The sequence below is a fragment of the Bubalus bubalis genome, chromosome 9 (assembly GCF_019923935.1).
Source record: "Bubalus bubalis isolate 160015118507 breed Murrah chromosome 9, NDDB_SH_1, whole genome shotgun sequence".
NCBI lineage: Eukaryota > Metazoa > Chordata > Mammalia > Artiodactyla > Bovidae > Bubalus > Bubalus bubalis.
Window position 1 is genome coordinate 48,319,105 of NC_059165.1, and position 26,866 is coordinate 48,345,970.

General features: G+C 50.0%; 1 protein-coding gene across 1 annotated transcript; it reads left to right on the forward strand.

Annotated features, from left to right (window-relative positions):
* Positions 1-105: 105 nt before the first annotated feature.
* On the forward strand, positions 106-22,963 carry SPARC (secreted protein acidic and cysteine rich). The gene is made up of 10 exons (XM_044947433.2): positions 106-200; positions 10,926-10,995; positions 11,849-11,911; positions 12,516-12,603; positions 13,979-14,100; positions 15,878-15,998; positions 17,720-17,853; positions 18,859-19,007; positions 21,130-21,278; positions 21,748-22,963. The coding sequence occupies exons 2-10, from the start codon at positions 10,939-10,941 to the stop codon at positions 21,774-21,776; spliced, it is 912 nt and encodes a 303-aa protein (XP_044803368.2). The 5' UTR covers positions 106-200; positions 10,926-10,938; the 3' UTR covers positions 21,777-22,963.
* Positions 22,964-26,866: the final 3,903 nt, after the last annotated feature.

Here is a 26,866-nt window from a genome sequence, read left to right on the forward strand (position 1 = left end):
CTTTGGCTGTGAGGAGAAGGGGAGGGGTGGGGAGGGGAAGGAGGAGACACAGGAGGAGGAGGGACCGCGGGGTGGAGGGGGAGACAGACCCAGCCCAGAGCTCTGAGTGGTTTCCTGTTGCCAGGCTCTAAGCCCCTCACATTCCTGCAGACCTCCAGACTGCCCGGAGCTTGCCTGCTGCCTGCCTGCCTGCCACTGAGGTATGTCCGACCCCTGCCCTGCCTGTCCCTCCTCTAGGTCTGCACCCCCTGCACCCTGGCCCACTCCTCACTTTGTGTACAAGGAAAAGAAGCTGTGTTGGGAGGTCTCCGGGTGCAGGGACTCCATCCTTGCTCTCCCGAAGGGCAGGGGACACGGACTTGCTGCCTGTTAACTCCTCAGGTGAAACTGAGATCATGTGGTCTCCCCTTTGGGTTTGCAGAAAGTAATCCGACTGTCTCTGAGAGAGTATTTCCTCCCTGTCCCTCTCTGTGCCTGTCTCTTGGGTTTCAGAGGCTGCTTTTACAAATGGGGGCCACCTCTTCCTTTCCTGGGAATATGATCTGGGCACAGCTGCAAGAGGGATGGGCCACCAGAGTCTGCCCTGCTTCCCATTCCAGGAGGAGAAACTTTCTAAACTTGGTTCTTGCACTCTGTTTTCCCAAAGGGACTTGGCCTGGGTGATAAACTGATCTTTGGAGGGATAAGAGGGGGTCTTCACCTTTCATCAGCACCTCTGTGAAGGCTCCTGTTGCCCTGGAATTTCTCCGCTCTCAACCTCCACCCCCTCCAACACACACACACACACACACACACACCCCGATTCCGGTGCCATTCAGCCTGAAATAGCACTGTCAGACAATCAGCCCGGGGTTAGGCATTGTTCTCATCCCGGGCTCCCCAGGGTGTAAACACAGGAAACTCAGCAGTAGTAGCCCTCCGTGTGTCTAGATTTGAAGACCCCTGATATCCAATAAGGTCCAGAGAGGCGCAGGGTCCGATGGGAGACTGGGTGTGGTGGCGGTGTGCTGCAAAGAGTGGGAGGGAGAAGACAAGATGGAGAGGGTTTCAGGGCGACCTTCTCACACCTTTGCCATGAGAAGTTCAAACTCTACTCTAGGCTGCTGTTAGGTCTTCAGGTAAAGCCCTTCCTACCTATGGCTTCACTGGCTGGTTCATGAGCAGGCTTCCTGAGTCCGTAAGGGCACCAAGGGAAAAGGGGGGCCTTGGGGAAGGCATGTCTTCCAGGAAGCCCAGTCCACCCAAAAAGGAACAGAGGGGCACATGTTTTCTTCCAGAAAATGCTATTCTATGCAGAACACAAAGAGAAAGGGTTTTTTCTCTGCAGTTGAATTTCTGTGCACCCCAAGTGCTGAGAGAGGATGAGAAGCACATCCGAAGTAGGGGGGCAGACTGAAGACATGCATTTTACATGTGATCTTAGGTAAATGTCTCCCTTGGACTTAGTCTCCCTGTTTGTAAAGTAAGAGGAATGGACTCAATGATCTTTGGGATGCCCGACATCCCCTGAACTTTCCAATGAAGGTCTCTTAAAAGCAGAATTCATGGACTAGCTTTTGGCTAGGTTTCAAGGAAATTGCAAGCCCCTTAAAATTGTATATACAGTTGTGTGTGTGTGAGAGAGAGAGAGACACAGAGAGAAATAGAGACAGAGTTAGTGGCAATATCCAAGAGGGTGTTCACAGCCTTCAGTCTTAAAAATATTCTCAAATGGACATCTGCCCCTCCAAGTAGCCAGAGGGCATGACGTGGGAGATGGAGAGGGTGGGGACTGGAAGTGAAGGTGTATTTGCTGAAGGATGAAAAGCTTTGAAATGGGAGTGGTTGGGGGGAAGAGAGAGTTAACTTGCAGCCATCAGCTGCCACATCGACAAAGCCGGGAGCTGGAGTTGAGGGAGGGAGGAGGAGGGAAGGGAGGGTGCCTGGAGAAGGAATCAACTTTTGAAACTTTCTCCAAGTCCCACCCACCAAAAGGCTCTTCTTTGCTATGACTCACTCTAGGAGGAATGCAAGTTGCCACGGTAACCTTTTTTTCAGGGTCTCTGCCTGCTGGCTGGGAGGGGACACTAGAAACAGAATATCAGGCTCTGTAGGTCTGAATGTCCCCCACTCCACTCCATCCCAAGAGGGCAAATTATAGGTCCTGCCCTCCCGATCTCCCAATCTCCCGGGACCCCAGGGCAGCTGTGGGGCTATAAGATGCTTCCTGCTTCCTGGGATAGGCTACTTGAAGACCCAAGTTTTAAAACCACCTCTACCTCAAAGGTGCCATTTGACCTTGAACTAATGGCTTCTTCTTTCTGAGCCCCAGGTTCAAGGAGAACCAGGTCCTCCTTGGTTCAAAAAGTGATAACACCACCACCTCAAAGGGATACTGTGTGGACAAAATGGGGATGATACACAGAGAAGCGCCTGCTACACTGTGGCCCTCTCACCTAATGAGATGGGTTTTTAGAATGGATGAATTGATGGCATCCAAAGACTTGGTGACATCATTTCCTGCTTTTTTGTCCAGCAGCTTCATTATCTTAGGGTTTGGATATAACTTCCCTTTACTAAAAGTGGTGACACGCACATTTAAGCAAAATAAATATTGTCCAGATTCTTTTGATTTGGGCACCTTCATATTTCCCAAGAGTGTTGCACCCTCCAGTGTCCAAGGCAAAGGCAGAGGTGGAGCCTAACTCACAGTGACATTTGGAAAGACACTTCCCCTCTCCTGACTCAGTTCCCTAATCTGTTAAATGGGGAGTCTAACCTAGGGTCTCCAGGTGCCCTTTCAGCTCTGAAGTCCTGTGAACCCAACTGCCAGGTGCTGCTTTCATTAGAAAGAATAGTCAGCCCCCTGGCTGCCCCCTTTAACAGCTCCTGGCCCCCTAGTTGAAAAGGAAACAAGAGAGGAGGGGCTAGGGGAACTTGGATTGCATAATAGTCCTGCTAAAATCTTTATCCATCTGTAGAGACTTGTCAACCAATTGTGTGGCTGGGGTTTGCTATTCACAAGAGCAGTTTTCCTTGCTAAAAAATAAGCTATAAATAGAAAAGATGGTGGAGGAAAGAGCTGAGGATGTGAGGTAAACAGGAAAATATTTGATTTTTGACGTTATTTAAACAGGTATGTGTGCAGGGATAAACAGGGACAGACACAAACCCACGAGGATGCCAAGTATATAAACATTGATTTCACCGACAGGCACCCACTGGCACAGCTGAAAATAAATGTTTCAATACATGAGCAGACACAGTGGGTCATGTACTCACGGCTCTCTCTGAGGAATACCTTGACTCACAGACAAGTCTCGGATGTCCATCTGATGCATATGCAAACTCTGACCCTCACCTATATGGGCTGAAACCCACAGATGCTGAGTCAGGTAGACACGCAGCATCACATACAAAGCTTCACACGGTGGTCACTGGTCACTGGTCAGTGACTGGTCACTCAAGGTCACTGGTCACTTATGCAAATACACAATCGTCATTTGTAGCCACACACAGACATGCACAGCCAGACCTAACTACAGGTCATGGCGGAGAGATAGACGCCTGAGTGTTAGTCGCTCAGGCTGACTCTTTGCGACCTCATGGACTGTATGTAGCCCAACAGGTTCCTCTGTCCATGGGATTCTCCCAGCAAGAATACTGGACGGGGTTGCCAGTTCCTTCTCCAGGGGATCTTCCCAACCCATAAATTGAACCCTGGTCTCCTGCACTACCCGCAGATTCTTTACCATCTGAGCACCTGTTGTGTATTATAGACAGAAATTGAGACTCAGGAAGGGAGAATAACTCAAAGTCACGCAGCAAACTGATGTCTGAGCCAAATTTTCAGACATCTGGAAACATCCAGATGTTCATTTTGGCTTTTTTTGTTGGTTTCCTTTGAGCAGTTTGGTACTCTCCTGACACTCCTCCCTGTAGTCCACAAGCCCCATGGATAACAAGTGATAAGAGCTACCTCTTCCTCCTTTGCTGGCTTGCCATGGCCTGACACAGCCCACATGGCTTTGTCATTAGGGCAACAGGAGGTGGCTAAGAGGTGACTGCAACCAGTGACTTGACAGAATTATTTAGAAAAACAGCCTCCTTCTTATCCAGGAGATGTCTAGACAGGACATTAACTCTGCACTCACTTGTCAAGTTATAGACCTTGATGTCTGTAGGCAAAGTAGAAATGGAGATACCAACTCTCACTCTAGCTGGGTTGTTTCAGAAATGTGGTATTAACCCATTTCATATGAGGATCTTTCTGGCCCCTTATGTGTTAGTTATGGCCATAGGATCCTAGACTAATCAAATGAAAAAATAAACAATTCCCCAAACATCTTGATATTTCTGAATATCTGGAAGTTCAGCCCAGATACTAGCTTGCCATGTATGACCTCAAGTGAATTATTTTCCCTCTCTGATCCTCAGTCTTCCTATCTCTAAAATCAGAAGTATGGCAAAGAGGTGTTGCTTGGCGTGATACCACCAATCCATTGGTAGCAGCTGCCAAAAGAACTGTGTCCAGGATTTGAGTCCAACGAGGAGAAGGGGACGACAGAGGATGAGATGGCTGGATGGCATCACCATCTCGATGGACATGAGTTTGAGTGAACTCCGCAAGTTGGTGATGGACAGGGAGGCCTGGTGTGCTGCGATTCATGGGGTTGCAGAGTCGGATGCGACTGAGCGACTGAACTGAACTGGACTTTAGGGGGAAAGGTCATATGATTGATTAGTAATGTCTGCCACATGCACAGGAGGGGCAGGTGGAGCCACATGTGCCATGGATTTGCTTGCTATCTTTAGGATGTGACAGCCTGGACACTTTGATGTTATTTCTCATCCCTTCCATTTGTGGTCACCCAGATGCACCAGTGGTCGCTAGGGGGAACCAACGGGGAGAGCCTAAAGCTCCACCCTGGGGCTTCTAACCACAGCAAAACGTGGCATCTTAGATGTGTTTATGGAACATCTGTCAGACTGATACCAGTCTCATGCTCTGGGGCTATTTCTGAGTTGCCTCTGAACCTCTTCAAACCTGTGCTTAAGCACCCTAAAACAGGGGTCCTCAACTTCCAGGACCTAATGCCTGATGATCTGAGGTGGAGCTGATGTAATAATAATAGCAATGGGGTCGTACAGAGTCGGACATGACTGAAGCGACTTAGTAGCAAAAGCACAATGAATAGAATGTGCTTTAATCACACGCTCCACTCCACCCTGGTCTGTGGAAAAATTGTCTTCCGTGAAACCGGTCCCTGGTGCCAAAAATGTTGGGGACTGCTGCCCTAAATGTTTTCCTTAGCTTCTTCCCTTCCAGCAAGAATTGTTAGAAGTGGAAGCAGGGAGTCAAGGGCCAAGCTGGGAAAGGTGGTCCTCTGATAGGCTTCTGACTCAGCTGACTTGGAACGTCAGGGCTGAAAGGAACCTTAGGGACTATGGCCTCAGGGTCTTCAAACTTTTCTCATGAAAGAACTTAGAGGCTCTCCAAGGCATCTCAGGGAGTGTCCCAGTGCCAGCCCCCATCTCAACAATTTTTTTTTATTAAATTTCAAGCTGATTCATTGAATAGATAATAGTGCATTCATATGTACAACAAAAGTGAGCGGCTCTTAGTTATTTCAAACTTGGACTTCTGCAGAAGACTTCATTGAGAGAAAGGCTCCCTGGCTTGTATGACTCTGAACACCACTGATCTAAAACAACCTCTGCATTGTGCAGAGGAGTGGCACTAGGTGAAGTCCAAGGAGTAGAGGAGCCTATCCTAATTTGAAGGGTGAGCTGGGGGCAACACTGCCAAGACTCAATGCCAGGGCTCCTGACTTCCACGTCACCTCTGAGTGGCTGTGTGTGCTCCCTGGGGTGTGAGTGCCCATGTGGCCACACTGGCCACAGTGGCACCTCTCTGGACCGTCTCAGGCCTCCTTCTGAGTCCTGGCATTCTGGTGGGCCTGGCTCACTCATGAGTTCCTTTATTAGCCTCTAGACTTGTTTTCCTCTCTTTGGGCTTGTTTACCAGGAACATGTGTTTTGGGAACCCTTGTTAGTAAGCCAAATGGTGGAAGCAAGATGCCTGCTTTGCGTCAGCAGCCCAACTGAGAGGGCAGCCTGGGGCCTGGCTTCATCACTGTGCCCTGTGGAGGCTGGGCTGGAGTGCCCGAGACCAAAAGGAGCAATGCCTCCTTTGTTCCAGCCCAGCACCTGTTCCCCCTGGGCCATGGACAAAGAGCTAGGATTCTTGTCCTGGATTTTCAAGGGGAATGGAGATTCTGGGATCTTTGTTTTTTAAGATACTCTTCTGATGCTTATCTCTTGTAATCACCCATGAGTCTTTCAAGGTAAGTATGTTATTTTCATTTTAAAGATGGAGAAATAAACTGAGGCCCAGAGAGGGAAAATCACTTTCTGAAAGTCACACAACTGCTATATGGCAGAACCAGGGTTTGAACCTGTATATTCTGTCTCCAGAGCCCCTGGGCTTACCTCTCTGCCATAATGCCTCTATAAAAGTTGATAACCACTCTGTCTAATATGGGCTTCCCTGGTGGCTCAGATAGTAAAGAATCCACTGGCAATGAAGGAGACCTGAGTTTGATCCCTGGATTTGGAAGATCCCCTGAAGAAGGGAAAGGCAACCTACTCCAGTGTTCTTGCCTGGAGAATCCCATGGACAGAGGAGCCTGGTGGGCTATAGTCCACAGGATTGCAAAGAGTTGGGCGTGACTGAGGGACTAAGCAAGCTCTGTCTTAATATGGTAGCCACTACCCACATGTGGTTACGTAGAATTTAAGTTAATTAAAATGAAATACAATGAAAACTTCAGCCCTTCATTTGCACTAGCAACATTTCAAGTGTTCAATAACCACCGGTGGCCACTAGCCATCATGTTACACAATGCAGATATAGAATATTTTCATCATCTCAGAAAGTTCTATTAGACTGCATTGCTTCATAAACTCTTCTACTCAAATCAGATTTGATGACTGTAATCCAGATTCTGTGCTTCATGTCCTTAGGGGTCTATGATTCCAAGATCCACAGTCTAAAATTGAATGATTCCAAGATTTTTTCCCTAGTGCTGTCCTTCAGCAACCCTTCAGTGTCCAGAGAGAGCCCACAGGAGGCCCTTTATGTTTCAAGGGAGATGAACTTGGGTGGGGTGGGGGGAGGTGGCTGTATTTTTCCATCCCCAGACTCTTTCTAAAGGAGGAGAGGTGACCTCAGCTTCGGGTCCTGCTGGCAGCCAGGGACGGGTTTTCAGCCGTCTCCAGAGCAAATAAAGGCAAAAGGAAAGGACTGGATGTTCGGAACAGGAGGCAGGGGCAGTGGCGGGGTGGGAGTGAGCTAAGTCTGCATCTGACGACCACTGGGCCAAGGGAAACACACCTCCTGCTCCCCCGCCCACCCCCCCAGTCTCATTTCCTCCAGGGTACCTTGGGCCAGTTCACAGCCCAACTGGGCCCCATCAGGTGAGCACCTAGCGGAGGAACTGCTGCCAAGGGAAACAGCAGGTGAGGCAGAGGGCAGGCCAGAGGCGGAGGGGGGCAGCCTTGGTTTTCATTCAGCCCTGCCACCCACTCCCTGGGGCTCTGGGCAGGTTTTTTCCCCCTCTGGGCCTCAGCCCTCTCTTCTGTACTATAAGGTAGAAAGACATGCCTTCAGCCCCCAGTGGGATGCCAGATTATGAAAACATTCTTAAAAGGATAAACACAGGCATCATTACAAACTAAAGAGATACAGAGTTTTTATTTAATACTGCTCATTTATACAAAGGTGTTTATATTTTCACCAGGTGGGCATGCCAGGCCTAGGTGTGATTGGCACAGGATGTGTGCACAGCTGATCATTTCTGGATGCTGGGGTTTGGCCCTGTGTTCTGGCCTTGCTAGGGTTACTGATGCATGCCCTGACCTTTGCAGGATGGGCACCTGGCCTCTTTGACCAGTGGTGGTTTAGAGAACCTCAGAGAAGGAGCTCATGGGTATGCAGGGAGTATGGTCATACATTCAAGAACCGTCCAATGCTGCCCTTCCCTCCCATCAAACAATCTGGATAGAGAGGATGTTGGGATGAGGGAAAACTGGGCAAACCCCCAAATTAGGGAAACAACTCCTCCTCCAAGACTGTGTGTCCTTTTCTTAACATCCCACTCTTCTCCCCGATCCCCACCCCAGTCTCAAAGAAAAACTCTATGAGGCCCAACCCAAGTCCATGAGGAGGAATTTTGTCAGCTTGGAAGGGGCCTGAATGTTGTCTGACTTCCTCCCTCTCCACCTCAGACCGCTCATCAGAACAGCGGGACTCACAGCCCTCCCATGCCGTGGTGCCAGTGTGTGGGGCCTTTAAAAATTTTAATGCACCGTGAGATCTAGAATGACTTTTCTCTTCTGGCTGCAGCACCAAGGATGGGGGTGGCAGAAAGAGTCAGTGTGCCACTGGGAAAGAGCAAGGCTGGTGAGGTAGGACAGACAGAAGAGCCGACCCATAGATCTTTCCCTGGTCACAGAGGAGGAGCAGTTCCTCTGCTCGGATGAAGGACACAAACCCTGGAGATGCTAATCTTCCTGGCTCTCCAACCTGAAGCTTATTGCATTTCCAGCCCTAGCTGGGCTGCTTCTCTAACAGTATGACTTGTCTGTCATTGGAGCCCAGACAAGGTGACTTTTTAAATTTCTGTTATGAGTCTCTGACCCTTCAATTTCTAACGATCTCAGACAAGCCGTTCATTCATGTTTTCTCTCCTGTTCCTTTCATCCAAAGCCACATGCAGGCATTGTTTTGCTTTTGTCTCCAAGCGGGGAAGCAAGAAAGGAGATTTTTCTACCTCTAGGCTTGAGAGAAGTGGAGTGGGGAAGATAAGGATACAACTCTGTGTGTGTGGGGGGGAGGGGCGAGGAACATTTCCAAAACCTCCTGGAAAGGGAAGACTGCATTCAGATTGGAGTTGGGGACACCGTGAAGCAAAGCCAAGCTCCCAGGTTGATTTCTTCAAATTTCTGTTGGTTTTATTTCTTATACATGCCATGGAATACTGAGGTTTAGTGTCTATTTCAACCCCAATAGAGGACCATTATGAAGTCTTCCCTTCTGGTGCCTCTTTCTGCTATGCAAATACCATAATTTAAGTGAAGATGGGGATAATGGAGGGGATGATGTATGTCCAGACCAGCATGTGCTTGGGACAGTTAAAGGGCATCTCAAGGGCTCAGGCTACCACCTCAAAGCTCAGCTAGTCGAACCCTCTCAAGTAATAGAAGAGGGAAAGCATGGTCTAGAGAGGACGAAGGATTGAACCAATATACCAAGTTAATATTGAGACAGAACCAGAATCCTTGGGATTTAGCTCCAAGCTAAGTGTTTCTTCCATGATGCCACGGTACCTCCCACCTAGGTGCTTGGTCAGTTGAGAAATCTTGGAAGGAGCCAGGGACAAATGGGGGAAGACATGGCCACAGCCCACATTACTAAAAGCTGCTTAGGAGCAGGGGAGCATGCTTGCTCTGTGTGGCACAGATGGATGATCACAGTAGACCAGGAGAAGCTTGAAGGGAAGCAAGCTGAACAGTAGAAGGAAGGACTTTCTAAAGCCATTTGGAAATGGAAGTTCATTGAGTTAGGACAAGAAACAAAACATCCCCACCGCAGTTCCTTGGTTAGGGACAGCATTCTGGCAGCAAATCATCAAAGACTCTGCTCCAAGATGCCCTCCAGTCATTAGATTGTTAGAGTCAAGAGCTTAGCATCTAGAGGAAGGTTTCAGCAGTGACCAGGGTGGGAGAATTTTCTAGAGAACTTTCTAGATCTCAGTTAACATCTTTTAGCTGTGAAGGGGAAACAGAAGGTAACACAAAACATATGCAAGCATTTGGGTAGTTTCCACACAGAATCCAGAGAAGTGCCATCCCTCCTGGGCAGAATGGAGGAAAGTATGCCATAAGTCTCCACTGGCTATACTTGAAAACTATTGTTCTTTGTTTTAGAATGTAGGCCTCATTGTCTCAAATTGGCAAGGGGTTGCTGCTTATTAAATTCTCTTATTAAAGAGGGGTAGGGAGAAGGATCGGAGGAGGCAATGGCACCCCACTCCAGTACTCTTGCCTGGAAAATCCATGGACGGAAGAGCCTGGTAGGCTGTAGTCCATGGGGTCGCTAAGAGTCGGACACGACTGAGCGACTTCACTTTCACTTTTCCCTTTCATGCATTGGAGAAGGAAATGGCAACCCACTCCAGTGTTCTTGCCTGGAGAATCCCAGGGACAGGGAAGCCTGGTGGGCTGCCATCTATGGGGTCGCACAGAGTCGGACACGACTGAAGCGACTTAGCAGCAGCAGCAGCAGGGAGAAGGAGGTCGGGGAAAGACGGGAGAGGAGGAAGAGGAGGGGAAGAGTCTGGGGTATAGGAAGAAAAGAATCCTAGAACGTCAGGGATTGAAGGGCCCTTGAACAAGATCCAGTTCAACATTGCCCAGACTTGATTAATTAACCAGTTGTCTTTGTCCAATCACTGTTTAAAAATTTAATTAAATGTACTGAGGAAAGGGACAAGATCCCTACCGTAAATGGAAAAACCTGCATACTTTTGTCATAAATAGAAGGAAACTGTTAAACTAGACACAAAGGAGCCAGAACAACTGTACTGAATTCCAGCTGGATGTCGTTTCCTGCGGAGGCTCTGAGCCAGAGGCCTGCCCTCTGTTCAAAAGGGTGAGAGATGAGTGTTAGATGTTAAAGACTTGTTAGCACCAAACTGAGACTTTCTCATACCATCAGGATTAAAAGAAAACCAAGTAGAAGCAACTTTCTCCCTGTCTTTCACTATCGTTTACCATGGACCATCTAAAATTATTTTGCATATCACAGGAATTCAGTGTCAGGAGGAACTCTCCATCAAGAAACCTCGCCCTCACTGAATTATTCATCTCTCTTCTCCCCACAAGGTTCCCAGCACCATGAGGACCTGGATCTTCTTTCTCCTTTGCCTGGCCGGGAGGGCCTTGGCAGCCCCTGTGAGTACCTGAAAGTCACATCTTCTTGGTCTTACCTCCCACCACCAGCGCAGGGGCATTGAATCTACCAGCCCTGGATGTTCAGAGGAGACAAGCACTTCCCCATCTTGAGTTGTCTTTTTTTTTTTAAGATTTTTTTCCCTTAAACTAATAAGCTCAAAATAAAAACTGAATGAGAATCATTGGGAGGAGATTCCAGGGAAGAGAGATTTCCATGTAATGTGAAGTACTTGTTTAGCGATCAGAGCTTCCCCAGAAAGGGACTAGGATTGTTAGAAGGAAGTGAGCTCTTTATCTTATAAAGACTTCCAGAAGAGAAGGGGATGCTGATGGAAGTGATGGGAAAACAAGCCCCAGCCAGCCAGGCACCTCAAAGTCATGTGCTATCTTGCTTCTTCTCACTCCAAATTGACTCCAAGAAGGAATTGCCAAATAATGATGATGATGATAGTATCACACTTGTGGGGAAGATACTGACATCTGTGAAAATTCAGGGTTCATCCCCTATGGGTCTCAAGTGTTCCCATCTGAGGGGAGTTGGTCTGCATCAGACCAGTTGGTCTCCTATCATTATGGGAGTCTAAGCTACAGAAATGCTTTTTGGGTTTTGATAGACACTCCAGATATAACTATACAAAGCGCGGTGCTCCAGAGCCCCACAGGGCCTGTGTGTTTGGCTTCTCCTGTGCCCGAGTTGTCCACCCATGGCAGGCCCTGAGGCACAGCCTCGGGGGGTCTCCCATGAGCCTCTCTCCTAGCTCCCCAGCTTCAGTGGTCTAGGCTGAGGTATGTTAGTGGTGGGAAGCTGGCCTGGGCCCCAACCTTTCTGAACCCCATTTTCACCTCCCAACAGCAACAGGAAGCCTTGCCTGATGAGACAGAAGTGGTGGAAGAAACCGTGGCCGAGGTGGCCGAGGTAGGTGGTGGGGGCCCCAGACTCCTCTCTGCCAACATCCACTCGCTGGGGAATCCAGACAGGGGCTGTCGAAGCAGGCCATTGTTCCCCTTCCCACATGCATGCACAGCACAGATGTAAATCCTGTGGATCCCCCAATGATGACACATGCCTGAGTTCTCCCCAAACTCTCCCTGCAACCTCATAGGTGGGAGTTATGATTCTGAATTTGTTTTTTACTGTTTGAATTGTGTGGCATTTTTTTTCTCAGATGGTCATCCACAGTTTCCCCAAATACCCACTGATGAAAGGGAGACTACCCTGGTGCAGCTGGAAGGGGAGGGAGCTTGGCAACCCCTCTTGCCCTGACACCCCTGGTGGCCTCTAGGGCATCTCCATAGAGTTCTGGGCCCTTGAGGTAGAGTGGGTCCATAGATTCAGTCTCAATTCTGGACCTGGCATTTGTGCCTCCTGGGATCTGAACCCAGCACCCATTTCAGCATGTCTATCCCCATCCCCTGTGGGTACCCAAGGCTTCGGGCAAGTCCCCTCCAGCCTTTGCCCCTTTCCTCCAGGTCTGGGGGTGGGGTGGGGCATTTGACTCACTCTTCTCCCTCCACCCCAGGTACCCGTGGGAGCCAACCCTGTCCAGGTGGAAGTAGGAGAATTCGATGATGGTGCCGAGGAAACTGAGGAGGAGGTGGTGGCTGAGAGTAGGTCCCTTCTCCTTGTCTTGTTACACCAAGCTTTTGCCCTCTGCCGCCCGGGCCTGGGGTGTGGGCCAAGCCTGTGTGAGGTTCCTTCCCAAGGAAACGCAGGGTGGGGTCCTCCCTATGGGAGGGGCTGTGAAGGACAAACTGCCTTGACTGAAAGATTGGGAGTGTTTTCTGGAATCTGGAAAGATCTATTTATAGCCAGGCTGTGAGTGCCAGGAAGGGAAGTCTCAAGCTGGAAGTGGCCTTGTACCCTTGCAGCACTTTAATCTAGTTCCAGAGTTGGGTTTCAGGTTCCTACTGAGATCCCCAGTCCCGTCCGGTCACTTGATGGCCCCAGACGCTTTCACACTTATAAGCTTATTTAATTTTCACATGGCCATGAGGAAATAAGCCTGGAAGCCTGACACAACTCCTATAAGGCTGTGAGAACCATGACCTGGGGCTTCTGGCTCCTGCCCACAATCCAGCATCCCTAACCGGCAGAATGGAGACTCACCGCACTCCAGGGGCTAAAGCCCTAACTCTGGAGGTGGACCAACCAAGGTCTGCCTCCAAACTTTCTGCAATGTCCTCTGACAGCCCTCAAACCTGCTCTCAGCCCAGCTTGCTCATGTCTTCTGTGGGGAAGGGTGAAGACAGTAGACCCTCGCCCCAGGGTTGTCGAGGGACTATGAGATAAAAGTAGAGGCACCCTTGCCCAGGATCTGGCAGGTCAGGCATCTAACAGAGGAAGACTACGACACCATAGTCAAGCACCAGGAGGAAAGGCTAGATGAGCTCTCATCCTCAGGGCCTGAGTATCTACTGGAGCAGAAGGGCATCTACTGAGTCCTGTTCCTTCCCCTCCACGTCCCTTATCCGGTGTTTACGAGACACAGGCAGACTCTATTGTTCAGTTTGGTCCTGGGGCTCTGTTCCCTTTTCTGCTACGGACACTCAGGTCTGTTTTGCTGGGCTGCATAGCTTCCTGGCTCCTTGACAACAGCTGACTTTCCAAGTCATCCTAGAAAGTCTATTCTAGAAGTCCAAAATACCTCACTGTCACTGATCCATGAACAGCCGAGAACACAGTGGTTGCTTCTATCCTCGGGGGAGCCATATGGCATCCAGTGCTCCTGGGTCCCAGACTGAATCCCCAGCCCCCGCAGGTGTGCCTGGCCCTGACCTCAGACCAAATCTCTAGTCCCCAGACAGAGCCAACTGCTCCCCGACAAGCTGATTTCAGCAGAAGAGAAGGGAGGGCGCAGGGCTGCCCAAAGGTCAAGTCGGGGGCCAGAGCTGAGGACTTCTGTCCAAGGATCCATGTGGGTTGGGTCGCGATGGATGTGCTAGCCCGGGTGAGACTAACCACGTTGCCCTCATGCTCTACCAGACCCCTGCCAGAACCACCACTGCAAACACGGCAAGGTGTGCGAACTGGACGAGAACAACACCCCTATGTGTGTGTGCCAGGACCCCACCAGCTGCCCTGCCCCCATTGGCGAGTTTGAGAAGGTGAGGCCCAAGGGACAGGGCAGGGGGTGAGGACTGTGGTCTTCAGGGCGTCTGCCCAGAACACTGCCAGCCTGGGGGGTCCCACAGGGCAGCTCCAGTCTCAGAAGTCCCCTAGCTAGGTCTAGTCACAGCAAGAGACCCAGCCAGAGAGGGTCTCTGTCTGGGATGCTCCAGCAGTCACTGGAGAGTGACTGTCACTGGACTCTCCAGCAACGGGCAAGAATTTACTCAGCACCACCAGCTTCCAGCCCTACTGAGACTCAGAAGGGAACACACACGAGGGACTTTCTCATGTGGGAGAATCTTGGCAAAGCATCAAGTCCAAACATGTGGGTTCTGGGTCACAGCAAAGGTTGACATCAAGTGTGAGATCTTAGCTATGTTCCTGATCCTCTTCAAGTTTTCTCACCTCTAAAGATGGACCAGAAATAGACTTTATCTCATAGAGCTATTGCAGGGATTTGTCAGATAATGCCTGGTACTTAGTAAGTACCCAATATGTACTATTTAAAAAAAACTTTCAAAGCTGTCCATTTGGTCTCCAATAGGACTCATCTGTCCATCCATCCATCCAAGTAAATATTTATTGAGCACTCATGCATATCAACAATTTTGCTAGTGGTCACCTAGCTCAGGGCCACAAATTGAGTTCCAGGATCATTCCCACAACCTCCACCTGATCTCTCCATCTTCAACCTCTCCCCAGTACAACTCACCCTTTGAGGTCCAAATTTTAGCATCTTCGTCAGCTCTTCTCTCCTCCTCACCCCTTCACCACCTATCACACTGGTGACCAGTGCCCATCAGTAATCCCTCTGCAGTGATATGTAAGCAGTAAGTATGTGCAAGGTGTTCAAGACAAGGCTTCTCTCCTCCTGACACAACTCCTTCCTGTCACTGCCCTTGTTCAGCCCACAGCATCTCTGCTCTGCCATCCTCATACGCAGAGATTCGCAAGAAGGACCAACATAACTCACCACATCTTTGCACTCACTGCTAATAGTTAAGGATACGTAGCTGGATGAAAAGGGAATTGGATACAGGCTGAATGTGGAGGGATCCATGCACAGTCTTGCTTATTCTCCCCCTGCCATGAAGGGTCTCTTTCCCTGGCTGCAAAGATGAACTGCAGCCTCATGCGAGCAAGGCTTCTGCCCAACGAAGCCCATTACAGACTCAGCACCCACTGTTTAGTTGAAGCCTGGCCACGCAGGCATCCCATGCCTGGCATATACCCAAATGCCAGACTCCGAGCAGGAAAAGAGATGTTCAGCATGAACCATACTATTTGTATGAGCAACCCAGGCAAATTGAGACACTTGCATCATTTGTGGACAGTTTTCTAACAGTGCAGGCAACTGTTCACCAGCCTCGCTCCCAGACACCAGCCAAGGGCCAACATCACAAGAAGGCCTTTCTAAGGATAACAATCCCAGGCCTGCTGTATTAACTCTTCTGCATACTCTACCTTTCCCTCATCCTCACCTTCAATTCATCTTTTCTGTGTCTCCCAGGTTTGCTTTCCCATATCTCAGCCCTGACTCTGTCATTCCGCTGCTCAGAGACCAGCAGCAGCTCTCAGCATGGGCTGAACATTGACTTAGGAGCCTAAAGAGTGGCTCCTTGCCAGGGCCCCACCCCTAACTCACTGTGTGGACCCCGGGCTAATCACGTTCCTTGCCTGGTCCTCAGTGTCCCCATCTCTGAAATGGGCACGGATGGCAGTACTGGTGAAGGGCTTTGGGAATGAGGGCGAGGCGCTCTGCTTTGCCGACAGGTGTGCAGCAACGACAACAAGACCTTCGACTCTTCCTGCCACTTCTTTGCCACCAAGTGCACACTGGAGGGCACCAAGAAGGGCCACAAACTCCACCTGGACTACATCGGGCCTTGCAAATGTGAGTCTCTCCGCGGGCCCCGCCAAGCCTCCCTTCTCGGGGAAAAGGCACCAACCTGGCACTGATGCTGGTTCTGCCACCTGTGCGCTGTGTGATCTTGGGCACCTCTCTTCCCCTGTCTGAGCGTCAGGGATCCCAGTTATAAAATGAGATGATTGTTTATGAGCTGATATCTATACTCAGGACCCCTCCAGGGAAGGACTGAGCAGTGGAGGGAACACAGGATCAGGGCGGATTTCTGGAGCCTCTCACTAGCATCCGAGACAGCTCGCTTCTTTTCTGTAATGATAAGGAAGTTCTTCTACAGGTAGAACCACAATATTTCCTGCTTCAAAGTTGTGAAGCAAAAATGATGTTCTTCCTGGGCCTAAAAATACTTGATTTGAATGCTTTAAAATCAAGGCAATCCTGTCAGTTCCCTTTAGGCCCTGTTACTCAATATTGTCATATCCTAGGCCCTTTTACTCTGCTACATTCCCATCTGCCTGCGTAAAACATATGATTAAGCACCTGCTTCTAGAAACCTGGGAGCCAGGTGCTGGGGGCAGGGATGCCAGGGTTTGCCTGGCCTCTGGGGAGTGATCCCAGGTGCAGACTCAGCTGGCCCAGGCTCCTGCTCCAGCGTGTCTGCCTCCCTGTCATCCGAGACAGGCAAGGCCTCCTCTGCTCCCCTCCAAGACAACATCTGCATGGTGTGTCTGGTACATTCTGGCACCAGATGACACCGGGGAGGGCCACTCACCTGTCTCAGATGTGCAGAGTGCAGAAAGGTGGAGGAGGGGGAACCAGGTTCTCCTGTGGTCAGCACCGCTCTTCTAGTTACAGGGCCCTGGATGTGAAAAGAGACGGCTCAGGCCTGGGGAAGGAGGGCAGGGGAGGAACGTTGGCAGGAATCCTTGGGCAGTGAGACTGACGCTTGTGCCAGTGGCTCTTCTGTTCTCTGGGGCGTATCGCTTGCTCCGACTCCTAGTGTTTCCCTCTCAGATGCTCTCTTCCACTCCCCAGCTGCTGGTGAAGAAGGTCATGGTCCTAACCACTGAGGGGACTTTCCATAGGCCCAAGGATGGGGGAACGATGGACCCCTAGGTCCCCTGGCACCCACATGCCCTGGTGCTGGATGAGGCTCTGATAATGTGGCCTTAAGCAAGCCCTTTCTCTCCACACTGATCTCTAATAATTCCAAGAGGGTGGACTTAGATGAAATCTCCAGGACCGACATTATGTCACCTTGAGTTCCAAAGACCAGGATGCAATCCTATCACTAAGAATGTTCTGGTGATTAAGCATACCTGAACCCCCAGCCGGCTAAGCCGGGCCTCTGAGTGAATGCTGTTCCTCAGTCTCCTAGCTTCAAACACCTCTCAAGGGTCAACATCATCATGGTGGGTCCTGGCCTCTGTTTTCAGGGCCCAACATCCAGAAAAGCAGGAGTCTCTGGAGCAAACCATTTTCCTCCCCAGATCAGATCAAAGTCAAGGGAACCGGGGATGTGCCTTTGTACTTGTCCATTTGCAGAGTATTCTCCCCACCCTCCCCCCAATCTCCTTTGTTCAAAAGGTATGTAGAAAATGCAGCCCAGAGAGGCTGAGCCCGGTGCCAAGGCCACAGACTGAAGCAGTAGCAGGAGAAGGGCGAGGGTGGGGAGAGCGACCTGGCCAGCACACTGGCCCTCGGGCAGGGAGTCAGGGTCTGTGCTGACCATCCCTGTGTGTTGACCCTAGACATCCCCCCCTGCCTGGACTCCGAGCTGACTGAATTCCCCCTGCGCATGCGGGACTGGCTCAAGAACGTCCTGGTCACGCTGTATGAGAGGGACGAGGACAACAACCTCCTGACCGAGAAGCAGAAGCTGCGAGTAAGGGTCTTTTTTCATTCTGTCTCAGGGCACTTGCTGGGCCCTGAACTGGCCCTGACCTTGGGCCCCAGGCTGGCTGAGATCCCCAGTCCCATTCCCAGATCTAGGCCCCCAAATGTAAGCCCACATCCCTGCTCCAACGAGCACCTCTGTCCCAGGCTCCTCCGTGCGGCCTTTGAAAGCTCCTAGAACACATTCAGGGGCTTCCCAGGTGGCGTAGTGGTAAAGAACCCACCTGCCAATGCAGGAGACATAAGAGACATGGGTTCAATCCCTGGGCTGGGAAGATCCCCTGGAGGAAGAAGGCATGGCAACCCACTCCAGTATTCTTGCCTGGAGAATCCCACGAACAGAGGAGCCTGGCGAGCTATATACTCCATAGGGTCAAAAAGAGTTGAACATGACTGAAGTGACTTAGCATGCAGGCAGAGCACATTCACATCTTAAAGCCTCTGAGGAGTCCTGATATGAAAGGACCTGCTCACTTTGTTTAGCTCCATGCCAAGTACGAGACATAAACAATTCTATTCCTTTTTCTTTCTGAGTCTGTGGACTTTAAGAGACATATCAAGCACTAGGAGTACTGATAAAATACAGCTCCCTGGGCCCCACCTCAGGCACAATGAACCAGTGTCTCTGTGAAGGAAGGCCCAGGAAGCTGCATTTTGACACACTCCCCAGTCATTCTGATTGAGATGGCCCCATGCCTCCACTTCTGTGGATGAGATAATGCTGGTACTCATCTAACCACTTCCTTCCCTCATTTGGTCTTTTTTTTCCTGGCCACACTGCTCAGCATGTGGGATCTTAGATTCCCAATAGGGATCAAACCTGTGCCCCCTGCAGTGGAAGCACAGTCTTAACCCCTGGAGCACCTTCCCTCATTCTGAACCCTGACTTTGGCTGGTCTCTGCCTACTCTGGCCTCCTGTCGGGGGGGTGGGACCTTGACTGGCCCCGACAACCTCCCTGGACCCTTTGTCACTCAGCATCTCTGCTCCCACAGGTGAAAAAGATCCACGAGAATGAGAAGCGCCTGGAGGCTGGTGACCATCCCGTGGAACTGCTGGCCCGGGACTTCGAGAAGAACTACAACATGTACATCTTCCCTGTGCACTGGCAGTTCGGGCAGCTGGATCAGCACCCCATTGACGGGTAAGACCCCAGAACCTCAGGATCACAGAGGGGAGCTGCCTCTAGTTTGGCCCTGGAGTGGGCAGTCGCTGGTCAGGGCTGCTAGGTGCACTAGATGTGGTCAGAAGACTTCTGACCAATGGCCTCTGCTGCTCCCAGCCCTGGAGGCCCATAGCTTGCCTAAGGGCTGCGACAGGAGAGGATAGGTGTAGGAGAAAGAATGTAGAAAGGATTTAGTGCCATGAGACATTCCCTCCTTACTGCCTAAGAGGCAGAAGCCATCAGAACTGAAAACCCCTCCTTAACCCCGTGAGTGCCAGCCTTGGGTATCCATTCAGCAAGGTAGAAGGAGCTGGGAAGGAGCGCCAGACTCCATGGGGTGGCAAGGCTGAGGTGGGGCAGCAAGGCCCTGAGACCCGGCCCCAATGGGGCAAACTGGCTCTGGAAGTTCTTAAGACCATCAGAGTGCCCATCCTATCTCCATGGCAAGCCTTTGGTTTGATCACTCCTGCCCCATGTTGAAATGAGTTAGGAAGTGCTGTGTAAAAGCCCTGTGGGATAGGCCAGGAGTTGGTCAGCCAACCAACATTTATTGAGTGTCTATTACATGTCCAGCATGATTCCAGGCAGGGGATTTAACTGTAGTGAGAACTGCCACGTAGGCCCTTGCCCCCATGGAGCTCACCCTCTGGGTGGTGATCTGTTTCTCACAATGGAAGGAAAAAGTAAGGAATGTGCCCGGAAGTTGCAGGTGGTGGCTGATGGTCTGCAGCTGAGCAGGACCAGCCCCTCTCGCCCCGCCTTCCCTTGCTGTGTGCTCCTGGAGCAGCTCAAGAGGAGGGCCACTCTGCTTGCACAGGATGCCCAGGGCTGTGCCCCTCTGGGAGGCTCAACCCTCCCTCCTGGTCCAGCCTACCCTGTGGGTGATCCTGGGGGGCTGGGGTCTCCTGAGTGCTGGGAAACTGCCTGTAGCTTCTCTCCCAGGCTCTTTCCATGGCTGGGATCCATCTGAGTCATACCGTGAAGGGGAGGGGAGAAGTAGGAACATCTGGACTCAGGCTGAGCAAGGAAGGGGCCTGGAGGGAGGCTTCCAGATGGGGCTGCAAGGACCCTGCATCTGGGAAAGCAGCCTGGGTCAGAGTCTCCGTCCTTCCCCTCTCCTTGTCCCAGAGCTGCCCGGTGACCTTGCCTGAGTCCCTGCCCTTCTCTGGGGCTCGCTTTCCTCACTGATATACAAAGAAGGGGAAGGAACTTCAGTTCAACCAATCCCTTCCATGAGCTGGGCCAGATAGGAGGGCCTGGGGCTCCTTGGGGAAGAGTGTTTTGAGGACAACTAATGGAGGGCTCTGGGGAACAAGGGGAAAAAATCCTACATGTGCTCTGGAGTCCAGGCCAGCTGGGAGGACAGGAATAGGAGATGGGGAGAGAAACCAGAAGGCCTCCCTCTCACAAGGGACACAGTACATAAAAGATAAGTTCTATTCACCCTCTGCCTGCCAATTCCAGTCCCTTCCCACGCTCCCTCCCCAGAAGTCGGCACCCTCTTCCTTTTTTTTTTTCCAGCCACACATCTTATGGGATCATAGTTTCCTGACCAGGGATCAAACTGGGCCCTTAGCAGTGAAAGTGCAGAGTCTTAACCACTGGACTGCCAGGGAAACCCCACCCCTCCTCTCCAACTTTTTCAGCACTCTCTTCATTTTGATGCACCTCTTTTTCATCTCTTTTCCGAGCATTTACAGATGTATAAATGTGTGTCTGCAGAAATCATGCATTGTTGTTTCATACCAGATTTTGATCTACCAATAGCAGAAATGCTGAATATCTTAAGCGTCTGTGCCCTCAAGTCTTAGCCAATTAGGAAACAATGAAATGCACCAAGAGACCTGTGTTATGAACCCACAGACCTCAGACCTGGAAGGGCCTTTTAGACGTTATGATCAACTCCTCCCCCTTTGATGGAGGAGGAAACTGACGGTCAGAGTGGGGCAGTGCTGTATGCTCAGAACCACAGCAGGTCAGTGGCAGAGCCCATGGAACATCCTCTCCTTCAGCCCCAAGGGGCAGGCTCCCTCCCTCTGTCTCCCCAAGCAGGGCTGTGGGGCTCGCTCAGCCTCAGCCTCTCCCCACCTCACCCCTGCAGGTACCTGTCTCACACCGAGCTGGCCCCACTGCGCGCCCCCCTTATCCCCATGGAACATTGCACCACCCGCTTTTTCGAGACCTGTGACCTGGACAACGACAAGTACATCGCCCTGGATGAGTGGGCCGGCTGCTTCGGCATCAAGGAGAGTGAGTGTTTGAGCAAAGGATCCACTGTCCGAGAGGACAAAGACTCCCTCTTTGCTGCTGTCTGTGTGTCTGTCCTTCCTGTCCATCTCTTCTCTGTGCCTGGTTAACTCCTGTCTGCTCTCCCTGCCTGGGTGGGCCTCACTCTTTCAGGTGACTTCCTGGTCCTTCTCTATCCATCTGCTGTCTCTCTCTCCCTTTTCAAGCATCAGTACTCACTCTGTGTCTAGCACTGCTTTGGGAACTGACAGGCACCTACAGGAAACAGCACGTGTAATTTGGCAGCACAAGTGACAAGGACCAGCCAGGGATGGGGGAGACCGAAGTTCTCAGTCATAGACTCCCTTGGTGACCTTGGACTGGTTACCTGGCCCCCGGCCCCCAGGATGGGTGGGATCCGCCAACTCCTTGGGAAGCATTTCCTCATTGACCCCGGCCCCCAAGTCTAATTCTGCTCCTTCTTGCCTTGCAGAGGACATCGACAAGGACCTCGTGATCTAAAGCCACGCCTCCTCCTGCAGAACCAGATTCTCTCTCTTTGACCTTCCCCCTCCTGTTTTCCCCAATGTTTAAAATGTTTGGATGGTTTGTTGTTCTGCCTGGGGTCAAGGTGCTAATATAGACTTAAACGAATACATTAACGGTGCTAAACATAGACATTTTAACCCAAGTCACGACATTCTTAGCTGTAACTCAGCTCTCACAGCCTCTTGCTCACCCACGAATGGTCCCGTTTTCCTCTTGCCGTGTGCACCTCCACCCATTGTCTTGGTGGCACATGGGTGGAACACTTGATCTGCTCGAGTCTGCCTTCAACACACATTGCATCTTCAGATTTTCTACTTTTCTGTTCGAAACTAATATTCACCAAGTCAGACTTTGTGTTAATTTTATTTCAGGGTATTGGCTGCCAGGGGGTCATCCCTAAGCGGCCTGAAGATGGACAAAGGGAAGTAACAGACACGTGATGTTGGCAAGGATGCTTCTAGGGCTAGAGGATCAGTGGTTGGAGAGACCTGCAGAATCCACCAGCCAGAACTGCAGATAACGAATCTTGTGGTCAGGGGCTGTGACTGAGAGAAGGAAACTGAGGCTGTGTTCTGAAAGTACATAAACTCTCACATAAACCCAGTTCTTCACCATCTCCCCTCCTCACTTTGCAGTGTCATTTCTTTTTGCATTAGGCAATTTGCTCAGACTTTCCAGAGCCATGGCCCATCCGTTCTCTGGAATCCCCTACACCTCTGAGAGGTGGATCACCACGTCCTGCAGGGCTGCTCCCCTCCAAACTACCTTTAGGAGATGCAGGACAGGGAGGCTGTTTCAGCCAGAAAGACCAAAATCAAGAGCGAGGAGCAGAACGTGGTAAAACAGAAAAAGGGCAGGTGGCAAATTGGTTTTCTTTTGGGTTTTCTGTTTTCTTTTTTTCACATCTGGATGGCTGTCACCAGAGATCTTTCATTCAGTTGCTAGCATGTTCCTCCTCTTCTCCCCTCCCCACTTTTTCTTTCTATTAATCAAAAGAAATTTCAAAATCAATGGGATGGTCGGATCTCACAGGCTGAGAACTCGTTCACCTCCAAGCATTTCATGAAAAAGCTGCTTCTTATTAATCATGCAAACTCTTGCCACGGTGTGAAGAGTTTGACAAATCTTTCAAAATAAAAAGTACTGATTTAGAAACTGCCTCCCTGAGTGACTTTGCATGTGTCCTAGTGACCTCATTTCCCTGACATGGAGATATGTGGACATAACATGTCCACACATGAATACATAGATGCAAAGCCTCGCAAATGCATTATTACCCTTTTGTACACACAAGCTTACTTATACACGGGAATGTATGGTGCCTATAAGCATGGATTTAGCTTTTAATTTTATGACCTGGGGGCTGACCTTTTTCATGATTGCATTTCATTATCAGAGCACGGGGCTAAGCAACCAGGGAAAGCACCAATGAAAGCAATGCCTTCGCTAAGCATTCACTCATTCATTCACCCATCCATCAAGAAATGTTTATGATGTACTTACTATGGACTGATCCCATTCCAGGTACTACAGACACAGCTGTGGCAAAGCAGATAAAGCGTTTGTTCTTCTGGAACTTACAGTCTAACGAGGAATGGGTTTTAAAAATGCCCAACTAAATACAAATGACAATATGTGATAGGTGCACTGAAGGGCTCCCCTGGTGGTTCAGACAGTAAAGAATCCAACTGCAATGAGGGACACACAGGTGTGATCCCTGGGTCGGGAAGGTCCCCTGGAGAAGGGAATGGCTACCCACTCCAGTATTCTTGCCTGGAGAATTCCATGGACAGAGGAGCCTGGCAGGCTACAGTCTATGGGGTCACAAAGAGTTGGACTGAGTGACTAACACTTCCACTTTTCACACTGAAGGGAGAATATAAGAAACCAGCAGTGTATGTCACAGAAGGAATCAGGATTACTCTTGTTCCACGGTAATCACTCCCCATGCCTGGCTATTTACATTTAAATTTAACTTAAAATTTAAAATTCAGTCCCTCAGTCACTCCAGAAACATTTCAAGTGCTCAACAGCAAAATGTGGTTAGCAGTTACCCTACTGAACAGGGCAGATCCAGAACATTTTCATCATCACAGAGCGTTCTATTGCACAGGGCTGTTCTAGGGCTTCCTTGAAAAAACCTGGGTCACAAAGGAAAAGAATGATGTGTTTGGAGGGGCAGAGGTGAGAGAGGAGAAAGGTCGGGGAAAGGGCATTCCAGGCAGGGGAACAGCACAGGCAAAGGTCTTGAGTGGGTGGGGAACATGACGAGTCCCCCTGCGTGGCTGGTGTCCAGGCTGAGGGCTGTCTGGTACTGGATGAAGCTGAACAAGTGGGCAGAGGCCAGACCCTGAAGTCTGGTAGGCCATGTGAGGAGTTTGAATTTTATTTTTTTGTTTGCAGTGGAAGTTGTAGGAGGATTTTAAACCAGAGAAACAGAGACAAGATTAGACTGCCTTTAAAAAGAACGCTCTAGTTCTGGAAAGGCCCACCGCTAAGTCCACTGAGCATTTTTTCAAGGCCCATGCATGCCCATCATGCTGGTGTGATATTTCAGGCTGGTGTTCTGAGGCTCACCTTTGAGACAGAGAAATAGTTCCAGGAAGTGTCCGTTGCAATGGGCCACACACAGAGCGAGGTCTCCAGATGCCAAGTCTAGAGTTGGTTTATCCCTCTCTTACATTATTTTCAAACTGCTAACAATTCAAAGTCATTTAAAAAAATCATAAAACTCATAAACTTGTATTACGGTGTTGCTTGTTCACACAATGGCAGGCAAGAACTGGGCAGTTTAATCCTGGCCATTTGCGGAAGCAAGTCCAGCCTAGTACCATCATCTAGAGGAATCCAGGCAGAGACTGACAGGGTGCATTTCGGAACTGGCTCATACCTTCATCTATGGTGTTTACCAGATGCCCGCAATAACGTTTTATGTTCTCCTGAGTAAGCACAGGCATGGCCTCTGCTGTCCTGGAGCTTTCATCCTGGCTAGGCAGACTGTGCACAAGTCAGACCGTTTGAGGCAGAAACATGTGCTGCAAAGGCCATAAAGCAGAGAGCTCTGACGGAACCTGGCTTGAATGGGTTGTTCCTTCGGGTAGGGATGGAGCTGTGACATTTCCCGGAGACTGTAGGATGCAGTCCTTGTGCCTGGGGAGATCATCTGTATAATACACAGCTCTCGCTCTCAGAACAGCTCTGCTCCCCATACTCACAGAGGAGGAAATTGAGGTTCAGGGAGGCTGAGTGACTTGCTCATTTTTCATAAAATGGGGGAAATTGGAAACCAGAGCTTCCCCCCTCCGCCCATATCTAGAATTCTCCCTCTAGGGAGTTTTGCTGAGTTTTCAAGGGAAAGGCAGCATCAAGGAGCCCTCGGAGGACAAGAGGGGTGGCAGCAACGCTGAGGAGCGGAGTTGAGGGGCCTCAGAGTCCTTACAGGCAATGTTCTCATTTTCTCCTTCCATCAGTGCTTCGCTCCCTGTAAGTCAAATCTCTTAAAAAAAAAAAAAAAATTAACGTTTAAAGGAAATCATCTCATTACCCTGAGAGAAAAATCAGTATCATTTACTATTGACATAAATAAAATTAAAAAAAAAAACAGGAAAAAAAAATACAGTGGAAAAAAATGTGATGCAATTACAAATATTCCCTGTGCCTGAAGGATGCTGTTTCTTATTAAAGGAAGAAAAGACTTTCTCTTTGATAATCCAATGGTCCAGAAGAGAATTGAATTACACCTAATTCAATGCCAAATTGGTAAGTCTCCTAAAATCATTTCCAGTCCTGAAGTGGTGGGTATCTCTCCCTTTGAGCAATTCCTCTTTTTCTTGAAGGGGTTGGGGGTCCTTTAGAGATCTTCTAGGTCTTCTCTCCCAACAGCTACAGAACTGGTCTGAGCCCCATTTAGCCCAATGACCAAACGCTGAGCTTGTTTCCTCATCTGTAAAATCCTGATGATAATGGCCCCTGCCTGATGGGTCATGTATCTGGCAGAGAGGAAGACGATGTTGATGGCAACATTCCCGACTTAAACGAGAGGGGCCTGCACTTTCCCTACTGCCTAGATGAGTCCTTTATCCCTGGTGCGCTCTCATTTACAAAGTTTCAAGACCACATCCTCTTTGTGAAGGTGCTCAGGCATGTCACAGTGGTTAGGCTGTGCTGGGCTGCCTGGTCTCTACACTGGTTTTGGTTTTAGAACTGCAAGGGTTAAAATATGTCCAGCCGGAAATAGAAATAAGGGAACCCTCATGAGGCAAAGGGGCCCTGAAGAGGGAGTTAAAGCCTAGTTTCCAGGACAGTGGTCTTTGCCTGGATTAGGGCCTTCCCCTCAGGGGTCCAGCCTCTCCTTCTAAATAATGGTAGAGGGGCAGCTGGATAAGATGGTCCCATCCTATGAGCTCTCCCCGTCTCTCCTTCTGAACCAGCGGTACCAGGGATGAGTAAAGGCCTGGGGACATCGAAGCCTCACAACCCGGTTTCCAGATGGCCCCCACAGAGCCAGACGGACCGAGCAGTCTGCTCCCTGAACCGTAATCCCCGAACCCGCTGAGGAGAGCCAGGGCGCCCTCTGGTGGAGCCGGGGAGAAGAGCTCCCGGAACTGTGGGATGCCTCTGAATTGACTACCACAGCATCCAAGTCCTAAGAACCCACAGAAGTCATCTAGCCGAGGCCCCCTCATCTTCCAAACGTGGAAACGGAGGTTTGCAGGAACAGAAGATACTGCCTAAGGCAAGACTGCCAGATAAAACACAGGACTTTCAGTTAAACTTGAATTTTATATAAACAATTTTTTTTTTAGTGTATGTCCCGTGGAATGTTTAGAACATACTTCTATTAGAAAATTATTCATTACATACTTAAAACTTTGCTAAATCTGGTGACTCAACTTCCAGTCCACTCACTGAGTTAATGTCTGAGCTGGGAATGCAGCCCAGACATGGGTCAGGGCTCTTGCAAGCAGCTCTGCCCAGCACAAAGAGCCATAGGAAATGCTTGCTGACATTATTCTGGGGGAAAGCAAGTGTAAGGATATCAGAATCCGACTTAGATGATGCCA

Bases quoted from the DNA above. Each gene is read 5' to 3' on its own strand.
- SPARC (XM_044947433.2), top strand. From the start codon at position 10,939: ATGAGGACCTGGATCTTCTTTCTCCTTTGCCTGGCCGGGAGGGCCTTG. The intron at 10,996-11,848 runs GTGAGTACCTGA...ACCTCCCAACAG, and splicing joins GGAGGGCCTTGGCAGCCCCT to CAACAGGAAGCCTTGCCTGA. The intron at 12,604-13,978 runs GTAGGTCCCTTC...ATGCTCTACCAG, and splicing joins GGAGGAGGTGGTGGCTGAGA to ACCCCTGCCAGAACCACCAC.